The sequence below is a fragment of the Chironomus tepperi genome, unplaced genomic scaffold, assembly GCF_022539635.2.
Source record: "Chironomus tepperi strain 1889 unplaced genomic scaffold, CSIRO-AGI_Ctep_v1 contig_244, whole genome shotgun sequence".
Taxonomy (NCBI): Eukaryota; Metazoa; Arthropoda; class Insecta; order Diptera; family Chironomidae; genus Chironomus; species Chironomus tepperi.
Genome location: NW_027226366.1, coordinates 541,710 through 556,666, shown reverse-complemented (window position 1 = coordinate 556,666; position 14,957 = coordinate 541,710). Strand labels below are relative to the sequence as shown.

Here is a 14,957-nt window from a genome sequence, read left to right as displayed (position 1 = left end):
TCTTGTGACATGTGCAACTCCTTGTGAATTATTAAATAATTAGGTTCACAATTGTTGTAGTTCAATGATTTAGAAATGATTTCATGAAATTTCCACCAATGTACGTGTGCATAATACACGAAAAAATATATAATGGATAGGAAATTATCCTGCAAAAAATTACTAGTCTGTGAAAAATACAGCATAAAAAACAATGCCTTCGCAATTTTTCGCATTACTATTATCCATTAACACTATTCGCCATGAGCCGACGATGGCGGTCAGCAGCAGCCGTAAATGAATATAAAAAAAGCAGAGCGTTTCATGCCAAAATTAATTAAAACAAATTAAATTGTTGTATCCGCCAGGAAGAAAAAACATTGAATATTTTAAATTTATTGTTTTAACAAAATGGAGGAAATATCTCGCATTTTTCCATAACTAATACTATATAATTTTTCTATAAGTAACTTTTTCCGATTAAACACCCGAGCAGCAAGTTATTTTATCACAATAAAGCACCTAAAAAAGCTATGGTAATAATAATAACAATAATACAACAAAAAAATTTACCACGACATGTTTTATTCGCATTAGAAATTTCCTTTCATTGTTCTCAACGCTAGTCTGCCTTATTTATATACGTGGATAGTGGTTCTTGACGGTTTTGACATCAGAAATGTTTAGAATTTTTAGAATGGTTAATTGAGATGTTGTTTTGTCACTATTTAGACTGGATTTAGTGACATTTTCTAGCAAATTTTATAATTTCGATATATATAGTTTAATTAAATCTTCTTTCTAAAGAATTATTGTATAAATAAAGATGTTTATTCATCAGAGTTCAATTACAAACTGAATTTTAGTGTAAAAAGGGGTTTTCAACTACATTCAACAAATATTATTCAAATCTCAAATGAGCGTTATAATAAAATTCAAATAATTAAACGAACTAAACCCTTTAAACAAGATTTGTTAGAAAACTGACCCAAAATTCGTCGATTCCCTGAAATTTCCCAAACTAGAATCTCTAAAACCCAGTAAATTCTCTAAAACACTTGGCATCATAAATGTGAATGAGTGAAAAGCATAGAAAAAGAAACATGAATTTGTTTTATGACCGCAACTGGCAAGAAGAACGAAAACACGATTAAAACTTAGTGGGGTGGTCGAAATAAGACTTTTTAGTGACATATTTTGAATGTATTATGTTTAAGAAAATAATGAAGTAAAGGAAAATTAAAATTCATATAGCGTGACCCAAACGGGACGATACATAAAACAGAAGTAATCGAGAAGGAAAAGGGAGCTTATGGACATGAATGAAATGCCACATAAAGTATGCAATTGATTTTTAGCAGGAAAGGCATTGTTTGTACGAGTTGATCTCATTAGAAAGCCGGAATTAGCTGCTGCATATTCGTCTCACAATGTGTAGTAGCTATAATTAAGCTCTTTCTTTTAATATCAAAAGTCTCGCCTCATGAATTATTACATAAATGCTACTTACATTCCCTTTTGATGTTGAACGATCAAAGGAAATTTAGTAATTAACAGTTTATAGAATAAAATTAGTAATCATAAGAATAATTTAAGAGATTCTTTTATGTTTTCAATGCTTTTGTGGCTTGCTAATTCTGATTTATGGCTAATGTTTTAATGTATGAACTTCCTTAGCTAATTCAACACTAATTTTTCGGGATCAAGAAAAGTGGATAATTGTATTTTTAATTAAGAGTTATGAATGGGTGTCTGGTATAAGGCACAATACTTGAATTGTGGGAAAATATTCAAAATTTTATATTTTGAGAAGATAAAAATTGAAAATTTACTAAAATTCCACAAAATTGTAATATAAAAGTGTTAATTTCAATAGTTTAAGCTTTCGTATAAATGATAAAGTTTATTAAGTACTCACCAGTTCCTTTATTGGCTTGATTTAACTTTAAATTAACTTTTTAATCACTTTTTAATTTTTCACGTTTGATTCAAAACTGTTCAATTTTTCGCATCATTTTGAAAACCATACAACAGTTTTATAAACTTTTTTAAACCTAAATAATACGTTAATTTGCTATAAAATGAAAATTTTATGATTTATTCGAAAATACAAAATTTTGAACATAAATTAAGCATTAGTCTTGAAATGTACGACTCAATTCATTCCAAACCATGCCAAATACCAAGAAAATGTCTCGCCAATCCTTTCAAAATTTCTCTAAATTCAAAATCAATAAAATAACAAGACCCAAAAAGGAAAGAAGATAGTTGTAAACATTATGCGATTTTTTCATGGTCACAGTTAGTTATACAAATAATAAGCATGACAAAAAACATGGACTATAATGTAAATAATATAGTTTTATGCAAATGAATAAATTAATGAAAATGACTTCATGAATAGAGAAAAAATAGAAAAAATTATTTATTCAACTTTGCATAGTCATAAATATTTCGCTTGCTGCCTTACGAGATATAATCATGTGAAACTGGAAGGAAAAAAAAATTGTTCCCTTTAATGCCAACAAAAGGATTTAAAAATGTATGGGGTGAATAGTAAAATCTCAAAAAATAGGAACTAAAGGTGGTCAGTGGGAATGAAATGAGATTTTTTGTTAATTATTAAATAGCACCAGAACTGTAATTATAGCGACACGGTCCTAATATAATATTAATCACTAAACCATAAAGAAATCTAAGATAATGTTATTATTATTATTTCAATTGCCCTCATATGTAATTAAAATTCCAACTTTGACCGGGATTAACAATTTATTCCTACCTTTATTTTATTTCCAGATCCATATCAAATGTTTGGAGCGACTAGCAGTAGACTAGCAAGTTCAGGTGAGTTTTCAAAATTTTGTTAATTTATTCACAGCACCTGGTGTGATTCTTGAAAATCATTCACAAAATATCTCACATGTGCCGCGACTTAATCAAATCAGAATTGCAAATTGCTCATTTTAAAAGAATTAAAAAATGTTAAAAATTTATTCCGACCCTCCTTAAAAAATGTTCAACGGCATTGATTCATTCACGAAAAAAAAACAAAAGGCAAATAGAAACAATAATAATAATTATGAAGCAGTTGCAGACAAGTTACTTATGGCAGTAAATGAAAAAAATTGCCACGTGACCAGCATCACGCATTGTCACGTCAAATATCAAGTCATAGGCTGTCATGCTACTCACTCATTTATTTATTTTGATAAAAATAATATTGTGAAAGAGAGAAAGTTGAGTAAGGATGTAGGGGATTTGTAGGTTAGGGCGCATTTTTTGAGGTTATGTTTAGAAATTGTTGAAGGAAATTGAAAGAATTTGCTTGAGTTAGTTACTAAAGCGGGTAGGGTATAGTAGCTTGTTTGTATCGTAGTTAAGTATGCTGTTGGCTACTTAGTGTGAATTTAAGCCACGACTATGAGTGAAAATCGAAATTGACTAACCCTAGTGATACAAAATGGGCCAAATCAGACAAATGGAATCTTTAAGGAGCTTATTTGAAGTCTTAACTCCATGCGACTGCCCCATGCAGCACTGTGTCACTCATTTATGAATCTAGAACACTAGTTGATACTGTTGCCAATAGAAAATACCAATATTGTCCAAACTATGTGCCGTAGCACACTATTATGCTGCCGTGAACCGTATGGCGTGTGTGGTTTTGGCCGAAGCTTAATACCAAGATGTACCGAGGCTCGATACAGTTTGGGCGCAATTACACTAGACAGTAACTCAGACACTCAAGTCAAACTTCTCCCATTCCCACTCATCAACACCAAATATCCAGCACAAGAAACAAAAATGCGGAATGATTGTAAATACATTAAGAAATTTAATATACGATTGACTTCTAACAATGAATTTTCACCTTCCATTAACTTGCACTATTTTAAAAGTTAACTCAACACACAGCAATTATTTCTTTCGAACATACAGTAGGGGTTATATAGCAATCTATGCAACCCTTAATCTTGATTCACACAATATTCACTGCTCAGGAAAGCGAAATTCAGTTGAAAAAAAAGTCATAGCTGACCGAAAAAAATGTTAAACGCTTAAAACTAACAATGTAAAGGGTCGATATGAATAAATTAAAAAACAATTTATGACACGACGTATGGAATTTAGTCGTTGTTGTAAATAGGAGTGGCAATGAATGAAATTCACTTTTTATCCATTCCTTTTTAAACTTAAATTGATGTTAATAAAAATGATTTATATAAAGTGTTTAATAAAAGATCATCAATTAACACTTAATGATAGTAGCGTTAGGTGTGATTCATCAAAAATTATCATTGTGTATTGAGTGAATAAAAGGCACAGTTATTGGTAAATAAGAGAGGGGTTGAAAAATTCCTAGGAAGTCGTTTTTTTGGTGCTTTCTTCCTCTTTGTTCTGTTAATGAATATTTTTGTAAACTAGATTAACAGTTTTGAGTGGTAAATTACTGGATTAATGGATTTTTGGACAGGTTTAATACAGGTCGTGACTGTTCATGACTGGTTAATCTTAATTTGTGGACTAGTATGTAATGGTCGACATATATTTTGTAGAAATTACACAAAGCAAAGCTTAAAGTCGACTTTGATTTCATATAAATCATGTCAAATCGACAGTCGACGTGAAATTCTGGTCGATGACTAGAATTACTTTGACGTTAAACTAAAACTCAAAGTAGCAAAGGGTTTAGTAAAGAAAAGTCGACTAAAGTCAACTCGACTCCTTTAGAATTCGAGCTCTGCATTAAATTACTAGTCCATAATGTCCTTTTTCAAATCATAAGTACAAATTACGTGATTGACTAATCTCAAAATTCATCTAAATTGTTAAATTTGTGCTGTAATCTAATATAACGATAGGAGTTGTGTAATGAGCACTGGATAGAGACGAAGAAGGTTTAAATGTGATTTGCGCTACATTCTCTAACAACTACCGGTAGCTCAGTGGAAGAAGTATGCGACCAAAAATCGTAATACTTGGGTTCGAGTCCCATTCGGACTCTAGAATTGCCTAGAACCTTCGATTTAGTTAAGGTTCCAGACAAAAGCATTGAAATATCAAGAACAAAATTGCAAAAAAAAACACTTTAAAATCTCAAAAAATCCTCCGATCTTCAACATTCAGTTCCATCCGCTAATTTTCACACACATCATAAAATCAGCCAAACCATTACATCAATCTCCTTAAAAACCAATTTTTTTTGTATTATTATTGCAATATTTTTCCACGCTCAGTGAGAATCCTCTCACACATGATTAAATGATTTATTAATTTTCTTCACCCAACAACTATCATGCTGCAGTAGAAGCAAGCACTCAACCCCATATCGACAATGATGTTGAATAACAATAAATTTATATTTCATGAATAGGAGTTAGTGATTTCAACATTATTAGACGCAATAAAAATTACGAGTCTTGATGCAATAAAAATAGTGACTTAATGCACGATATAACGTAACGCAGCAAATATTAAATATAAAAAAAATTGTAATAATATCAAGAGGGTGAAAGGCTGAACAACAAGAAGAAATCACAAAAATTGACTCCGACTTCTCTCCGAAATGTTTATGGTAATAATTTTCACATTTTTCCACTCGACTGACAGGGAAAATATGTTTTGATTATCTGCTTTATATCAATGATTGATGATAGTTTCTTTTTTGACTTACATGCTGTGTGTATGTTTCGGTCGGAAAAGAAATTATTCGAGGCCCATTTTCTTGATACTCTTCTTTTTTGTTGACTTAGTATGAGTTTGCACAAAAATAAAATGAAAAACTTTCTTATTTTGTTCAGCATGAAGAGCAGAAAATTCTTTCATTTAAAAATAACAATAACAAAAAATGGGCATGAGCTTCCGAAATTGGAAAGAAATAAGAAGAATATAAAGTTGGTTAGCTGTTATTTAAGAATATTTTAGCCAATGTCCTCACAACCCGTATTACTTACTTACTTACTGTATTTATGTTGCTTTTTGTGAAGCTTAGGTTATTAGTGCCTAGTTAATGACTAGTTCTAAAGCTTTTTTGTCCACTCATGATCTGATTCTGTTGCCTAGTCTTTCCAAATTCTTCGTCCATCCATTTATCACTGTTCTACACCAAGTATCTCCAGGAAGACTTTACCCTTGTGAATTTCATTCTCTTAAGGCTTCTTTGCTTAACAAGAGCTGTATGAACCAGAACCTTGAAGCCGTGAAGACGCAAAAATTATAGGAGATAAAATTATTTGCCAAATAATCTTTATAAAATTCAGTGGAAAAATTTTATCTTTGTTTATCCTTTTCATATTTCATTTTGTTTGCCGTCTATACATCACGTATTATTTTTAATCACAACTTAAACATCCTGCTTGATATCAGTCCAATAAATCTAAATTCTATTACTATAAATAGCAAGTTCATTAAAAAATTGTCATCATTTAGTTATAATTGTTGGAAGTTAAAGGAACAAATGAGAAATTAATACAGCTACACAAGCTAAAATGAAGCTAGTTATATTCGGTGTGTACCTATTGAGTAGCATTCTTCAAATGCATACAGTTGATTCGCAAAATATTAAAAAGTGCGACTATACAAAAGATTTATTTGATGATGGACGATATTTGAAGACGGTATGCTTTATGCATCAATCAGTAGAACATCATTTGGCTGAAGGAATGTGTTTTCAAAATGGCATGAATTTATTCACATTAAACGATGAGATTGTCGAATCACATTTGTTAGATGCAGCTCAAGAGTATGTTATTGACCTGAGTTAAAAGACTAGAGTGCAATAGCTTGTTAAAATGTTGTTCTAATTCATAGAAAATACACAGAAGAAGTATTCGGGCTGTGGATCAATGGAAGACGTGATAGAGGATCAAAAGATTGGCACACAGAAGCAATGTTTGGACCTGAACCTGGACCAGGGTTACTTAGCAAAAATATCAGTTTTTACAGCAATCATGAACCTGGAGATTGTCTACGTATAACAACAAAATATACAGGAATTTATAATGTTCTTCCTGGAAAATGTGAGGAAGAAACTTGGATTGCTTGCGAGCATTTTAAACAGACACAAAAACCTCCAGAACTGGACATAAGTCGTTGTTTCTTTCATCAACATCTTTATAATAAAAATAAATATATCAAAACTGTGTGTTTCACCAAAGACAAATCTTATTATGACCAAGCAAGACGTAGATGTGCAGGATATGGAATGAATTTATTTATATTTGATTCCGAGGAAACTGATGAATCATTTTTTGAGGCAACTGTAGATGTTCTAGAAAGCATTCCTGGAGGTTATTTTTGGATAAATGGAGTTCGAAACCCACAAAATAATGAATGGAGTACTTACTTTGCCAACAGAAAGCTTAAAGGACCAATTTATAAAGATTTCGAATGGGTAAATCTAAAAGGCACTCATGGAATCTCAAATGGAGATAATCTTTTCTTGTCTGGTAAAGCTGGTCCTTATCAAGGCTTGGGTTTTAAATCTGATCAAATAAGTTGGATTATATGTGAATATTATGCAAAAAATATATAATTTCAGATATATAAAAACTAATCAATCAATATACTATATTTCTAAAGGATGTCCATTAATAATATAGTTTACATAACCAATTAATCCAATGTATTACTGTTAAATGGAACTGAATATTTAATTCCATTATTATGCAAAATAAAATGATGAATTCATTGTTGAAATATATGTATAAAGGGGATTAACAACCATAAAAGGGGAACACAACTAGTTCAAGTTGCAAATACAATTTGAAAATTAAACGGCAGTTGAACTATTCTTAATGTAATTTGGCATTTTACGTACCTTAGATCCAATGTAATTACCTTGGCTGAATACTACGTACTATAAATTCAATAACTTGAAATGCGCATGCAAGTCAACCTTCAAAAATAATTGAAAACTTTTTCTTTCATCAAAAAAATCTGAAGTTTAATTTTAAAAAGTCAAAAAAAAAATAAAAGAAAAAAGTTTTGTTTTTGCACACAGGACAACAGCTGCTTCAACTTATCGCCTGTAACAATGAAAAAAAAAAGTTTTGTACATTTTAGTTTTTCTTTTTCTTGAACGAAACAAAAGAAAATAAATTGTTATTAGTTCTAATCACGCGATACTTGAATTAAATGAAATTTTTTACCTCTTCTTACTTACCGAAACTATTTGCAGCATTTTTGTCCGTAATGAATGAAAGTTTTTATCTCACACTTTCGTTGTAAGAACATTTTTTAAGGAGAAAAAAATTACATTTTGATTTATTAAGCAATTTGGAAGGCTTACAATAAATAGCTTCGGACTCGTTTTTCACCTTCTAATTTTTCTATTCTACATTCCTTTTAGGTTCAGGACAAATACAATTGTGGCAATTTCTACTAGAATTACTTAGTGATTCAGCAAATTCAGGGTATTTTGTTAATTTCTTCATTTTTTTGTACACGATAATTAATTAAATCTTATTTAATTTACAGCTGCATAACTTGGGAGGGGACGAATGGTGAATTTAAGCTATCGGATCCTGATGAAGTTGCTAGAAGATGGGGCGAAAGGAAGTCTAAACCTAACATGAATTATGATAAGCTGAGTCGAGCATTAAGGTGAGTTATAGCTTGTTTACAACTAAATTTGATTTTTATGCCAATGGAATTGTGTGGCAATAGACTTTTTGGATTGAATTTGATTTATTTCTAAAAATGTCAATTGGATTTGTCTTTGGAATTGCGATTATCAATCCTAATTGAGTCAAAATCTAAGCCTTCATAAAGCAAATCCAAAAATATGTAAATTCCAAAAATCAACAGCTTTTCTGCATTAAAAAACTCTTCATTCCCAATTCAATCACTAACAAAATTATCGAAAATATTCAACATAACCATAAAACATCAGTAATGAGATTTTAATTCAATCTGAATTCCGCCCATAAAATCTTCATCGCTTGTGTATTGACAATTACGTCACATTAAATCACCAAAATATTTTGACTTTTTGACTCTTTAAATATTTTTGTTCCATCACCCATCCAAATAGAATTTCAGAATTTTTAATGAAGTTTACATTATTTCATGGCTACTTTCATTTCATTCCTATAAATATATAGCACAGAAATTGATAATACATAAATTTTCAACCCTCACAATAATCGACAATCGTTGTAGATCATGAAAAATCTTTCTGTTTCTATTATTGTGTTGGAAAATATCTTCTATTGAAATGTAACAATGCGTTAAGGGTGTTCTTTTGAGACGACATTCATCCTCCCTCCTTAGTTTATGAACAAATTACGACATTAGCTTAACGACAACTGAATTGTAGAAGAAATTTTCTATTCATTCATTCCTTAATTTTAGAAGTTAATTCGTGCGTAAATTTTATTTTAATTTCTCGCTTCTCGTTTTATATGAAAAAAAAAGTCTTGCTTTTGTTCTACAAGGATTTATGTATTCTATCCAGTTCTCTAAATGCTAGGGGTTGTGACTTACCGTGTATGCTAATTTACCATGATTCTTGATTAATATTTGAAGATTTTCTTCACTTTTCACTTGCGAATGTTGAAAAAATTGAGTTTTTAAGAATTTTTCAATGCTTTCTTTGATTTTAAAAGGTTAAAAATCGAAAATTAATTAAAAAAAATTGGTAAATGTAATTATGAACTCCATACGTATTGTAATTTGAATGTACAATGTTTATTCTTCGAAGTTTAACTGCAAACTAAACTTTAGTATGAAAAGGGGTTTTCAAGTAAGCAAAAAAATATTATTCAAATCTCAAATGACCGTTATAACATGTCGAAATATAGAATGCATGAATTTTTAATCCTTAAAGCCATTAAAGTCATTTAATGATGTAAAATTTTAATTTTTATGCCAAAAAATCCTTCAAAATCTAAAATTCAAAATCGCAGTGCCCACCCCTAGCAAAAGATTGCAAAAAAATAATACATAACGATTATGTCTGCATACATATTCCTACATAAAACAAAAAAAAAGTTTCATTCTTCACAAATAATTAATTTCTCGTTTCAAAATGTATTTTTTAAGTCTCAAAAAATACTTCTATACAGCCATCAAATTGCAATAAAAATAGACTGTAGAAAAAGATTTTTTTTGCAGAACAGCAGTAAAAACAAATTAACGAGATAACGACAAATGTTTGAATGCACTGAAGCGAAGGGGAAAAGATGGAAAAAAAAGTCATACAAATCGTCACAAAACAGAGACGATATTTTCAATCATAAAAAAATTGTTTTTAGATTGAATTCGTAATGAAATTTCATTCATTTATCGAAATGTAATCAAATCATGCAGCAACATTTATATCTCACAAAAAAAAAGAGGAATCTCGTCTACGACATCTGATGAATAGAAGGATAGAAATGAAAAATTCTTCATCGTATTACACACGCCCTATTTTTGCTGCTTTTGCTTTATAAACTCGACAGCTTTAGCCTTGCTATGTTCTGTTCATGTGAAAACATTCTGTAGTTTTAATTTAGCACAACAAAAATTCAATTTATGAAACATATTTTATATCATTTGATTGCTGTTTAATTTAAAAAGAATCTGAACTAAAACAGACATGAATAGAAGTGTAAGGTCATGAGTGTTTAAAATCTAGGCACGAAAAAATTCGTTTTTAAAAATACTTAAAATTTCTTTAAATTTTAATGAGAATGTTCATGTGATATTATGCTAAGTCCATGAGGATAGATTGGTGCAATTAAGGGCAATCGTAAAAGACTGTAAAAAAAATCATAAACTAGTTCCATTTGTAATAGTATTTCAATCAGGATTCTGTTAAGTTCTGAATTCTGTTAGTCAGTTCTGGAACTTAAATTAATTTCTGTTAAGCCAAATATTTGTTCCGACGGATTTCTTCACAGTTCTATGAAATAATTCATCTTCTTCAGAATTCGATCTGTGAGAAATTGAACATCCTTGCCGAAGATAAATTGCCTGAAAGGATGACTCCCTCAGAGCCAGATTTTGATAAGCTCCACATAGGAACATGATTGCAATAGTAGTATTAGTATTACAAATATCATCCTTTGCTTTCCAACACTTTTTGCAACCGAGAACAGAGCTAAAGCCTATCTTAATCATTATTTAGACGGGTCTAGATTATTTCAAACGGTATCATGATACAGTTTAGCACCTATCTGGCAACTTTGATGAAGATGCTTTGAATATATGGATACTTGATATTCTGATTCGGTAAAATAGTCATCATAGTCCTGCTAAAGCATTTTCTTGTTAATTTAAAAGTTAAAAGTTTACGAAAATTTGAAAAACTTTAATCCTTGTCTATATTTTGGCTTAAAAAGTCACTTAATAGTATAGAAGCTTAAATCTTACAATTTCAATATTTCTTCTACAGAATCTAAAGGAACTTTAATTAAATGTGACCCACTACAAAGTTCCAAAATCAAAAGACCCAATAGCTTCAAAAATAATAATAAAGAAATAAATCAAACTCAATCATCATTCATGTTATTGCTTCTTATTTACCAATTTTCCACAATAAATTGGCATAAAAATTTTCCTTTCCTTCTTATTTTTTGTTCCTCTGTGCCTTTGAGGAACAATGAACAGAAATGAAAGTAGAGTAGAAAAATTATTTATACATTAGAGAATAATTTTTTATTCTTGTTCCTTCATTTCAGATATTATTACGATAAGAACATAATGACCAAAGTACATGGTAAGTCGAACTGAAAGGGAAACTTTTTTTCTCAATTAACTAATTTATGGATTTTTTCTTGTGCTGCTTACCTTTATTACCTGAAATTAGGAAAACGTTATGCGTACAAATTCGATTTTGCGGGACTTGCAGCGGCAACACAACCACAAGCAACAGATGCCTCATACAAGTATCAAAGTGATTTCCTTATGTCGCCATATCATGGAGCAAAACTCAGTTCCTTCATGTCTCCGCATCACAGTATGACATCATCATCTGGTAAGTTAATAATGACAAAAATAATAATAAAGACACCACCCGGATACTTTTCTTCCTTTTTTTTGTTGCCTTCATTCCAATTCCGACGGCAAACAACACTTTAAATTGCCGTCAATCATCTTTCTGTCTTCCTCTATCGGGAAGAAGCCAATTCGACAATTTCTGGTAGTCACACACAAAAAAATGATTTTCTTGTGCTTTTCCACTTCCATTTTAAAAATTTTTCAATCTCAGTCAACAATGGAAATTCGCCATTACAGAAAAAAATTATTATCATTGATCGATTTCAATCAATCGTCTGGCGTGACTATGAGCCGATAATTGTGTACGTCATTGTGTTAGACTGTTTCCGTTCGGGGTACCATTTTTCAACGGAACTTAGGAAGTCCTTCTCGGAAATATGAAGCTTCCATAGCTTGTTTCCCTCACTTTCCTGTTCTCTAATATTCCTTCCTTATTTATTTTATTTCCATTTCGTTCCATGCTGTATTTTTTGGGCACTAAGATTTAAAGCTGAGTCGATTGTGACACAATTTTATGTTAATTCCTTCATTTTAAGGCAATCATTTGAATGTGTTGGTGTGTGTAGAACGTCGTCATGTTAATCAGATAATAGCCTACATTTCGCCCCCTTTTTTTGTTGTTGCCGACGCACACAAAGCACAACTTGATGTTTTTTCTATTTGGGGGGAGTTCTCATTCCGATTTATCCGTCAAGTGTATAAATATTTTATCGTTAAAAGGAAGACCAAAGTCAATTTCTCATTGGATATTCTAAGACATTCATGAATTTTGTTATCCCTAACTTTAAGTTCCATATCCATTTTTTTAAATTTATTTCTCTTTTGTTTATTTTTTTTAGCATCGATTTTTCCATCGTCGCTGGGTTACAGCAATTGGGGAAGTCCTACAAATTTATATCCGCCGCACTCGATGAGTAACCTCCATACATCATCTCATGTGACTCCGCATCTCAGCTCATATTCACATCACTACGCATGACAATCACATACGAATCCTGCAAATCATCAGGTAGAAAATTTTGAACTCTACAAAAAGCTCTCGCCGTATGAATAATATACGGGAATGTAAAAATTTGTATGGATAAAGTTGATTTTTTTTTATGTTCTGAAAAATTTTTTAAAAAATTGAAAAATCATCATGGAAAATTAGGCGTTTCCAATATATATACATAAAAAATACACATATAGATATACTCAATACAGATAAAGATGATGAGTTATGAACGAAAAATAAAAGCAATTTTCCATTTTTTTGTTGAAAGATTCCTTTTAAATTAAAAAATCTACAAAAAAATTAACTCACATTTGTGTACATATGATAAGTATAAATGGAAATTCACCTAGTTGATTGAACACAATTTTCAGTTTAATGGCGTTGTTTCCAATTTAAAAATGATGTCAAGAATTGGACACTTTTTGGATGGAAATTTGTTGGAAAATGTTGAAGTTTTCTCTGATGGACAATGAGCATACTCACCCAAATGGGATTGTTTATAGGTACGCTCTCACTATAATCGAGAATGATAAATTTTGTGAGAATACTCATGAGCATACTCTGTTTGGATCTTGTACAAAGATTGTAAAAATTTTTACAAAAAAACTTGCAAATTTTAAAAAAGTTAAGAAAATTTTTAAGATTTGTACAAAATCGTTAAAAAGTTTGACGATTTTTGATAAAATTAGAAATTTATTCCAAAGATTTTGAAAAGATCATTCAAAAGTTTTGAAAAATGCAAATTGTGTAAGAAATTTCAAATAAGTTTAAAAAAATTTTAACAATTTTTGAAAGAGTTTTTACAAATTTTCTAAGAAGAAAAGTTTCAAATTTTGTAAGAATTTCTACGATTTTCTTCAACGAAAGTTCAAAAACTTTGAAAATTTCAAACAAAATCTATCAACAGTTTTGAAATTCTTACAAAATTGAAAACTTTTTTTCTTAGAAAATTTGTAAAAATTCGTTTGAAAATTGTTGAAATTTCTTTCAAAATTTGCAAAACTTTCTTTTGAAATTTCTTTCAAATTCTTTTGAAATTTATAATAAATTTAAGAATTTGTAACAAAAGAATTCTCCAAAAAGCTTCAACCTAAAATCAATCTCAAAAGTGTCCAATCCTTGATTCCACCTATATTTATGTCAAAAAAAAGTCCCCAAAAAATGGCTCACATATGAAATTGTTTAAATTTCTCTGTTAATAATTTACATAAAGCAATCAAAAGAATAAAAATCGATAAACATTGCCAGGACAGTAAATCCCTCTTGAAATAACCAATAATACATTGTTATCGAGAGCAATAAATGTGTAATAAACAAAATAATCCATTTACGTTAAAATTCAAATACTCAAAAAAAAAAAACTTTGAATGATGAAAAATTTTACTATAAGATGAAAAAAAAAATTGAAAATTGAAAAGACAAATTTTTGAATCAGTGTATTTATTAGCAATATTTGTGTATTAGGTTGCAATCGAAAGATTCTCTGAAAAAAATTCAAATAATGGTCTGAGTGTATAAAAAAAAAATCAAGTTTAAAAAATGTGTATTAGAAGCCAAAATAATCTTTTTGGATTGGAAATTCTCAAAATTAGTTTTGAAAAAGGAATTTGAATTATTAAGACAGTTTGTGAAGTTATGTCTGTGACGTAGAAAGTGAAGAAGATAATTTGATATGAGAGTTTTACTACTTCTTCATTTTTCAAATGATTTATCTGGTTTGATCTTAAAATTCTGATCATACTTAGCTGAGTGGCACAATGCGACGAACCGCAGCCATCACGGTGCTGTCAAGTTAACTTCGAATCTTACCGTTAATACGGTGATGCTGTGAAGAACACGTTGTGCTGTTCAGGTCGGTTGTGTATAAAGTGACAAGATGTCTAAGAAGTTTATGACTATACTTTAGAGTTCGTTTTAGTCCGCAGACTTGAATTTTTTGTCTTTAAACCTGCAGTTTTGGACGAAACTTAATTGTGTGGTCATTAGAGAGCACAAT

The 14,957-nt window shown here is 30.2% G+C and overlaps 2 protein-coding genes across 2 annotated transcripts in view; both read left to right on the top strand.

The window, feature by feature from the left end:
• Nucleotides 1-13,170, top strand: part of Ets65A (DNA-binding protein D-ETS-3) — a 29,636-nt gene extending 16,466 nt beyond the window's left edge. Inside the window, exons 7-12 of the mRNA XM_070641357.1 lie at nt 2,779-2,826; nt 8,333-8,396; nt 8,461-8,586; nt 11,649-11,686; nt 11,777-11,944; nt 12,807-13,170. Of these exons, the coding sequence (XP_070497458.1) occupies nt 2,779-2,826; nt 8,333-8,396; nt 8,461-8,586; nt 11,649-11,686; nt 11,777-11,944; nt 12,807-12,946 (584 nt within the window). The 3' untranslated portion in view covers nt 12,947-13,170. The remainder of the gene's footprint in view (nt 1-2,778; nt 2,827-8,332; nt 8,397-8,460; nt 8,587-11,648; nt 11,687-11,776; nt 11,945-12,806) is intronic.
• LOC139091333 (uncharacterized) lies at nt 6,421-7,680 on the top strand. The gene is made up of 2 exons (XM_070641364.1): nt 6,421-6,724; nt 6,793-7,680. The coding sequence occupies exons 1-2, from the start codon at nt 6,471-6,473 to the stop codon at nt 7,514-7,516; spliced, it is 978 nt and encodes a 325-aa protein (XP_070497465.1). The 5' UTR covers nt 6,421-6,470; the 3' UTR covers nt 7,517-7,680.
• Nucleotides 13,171-14,957: the final 1,787 nt, after the last annotated feature.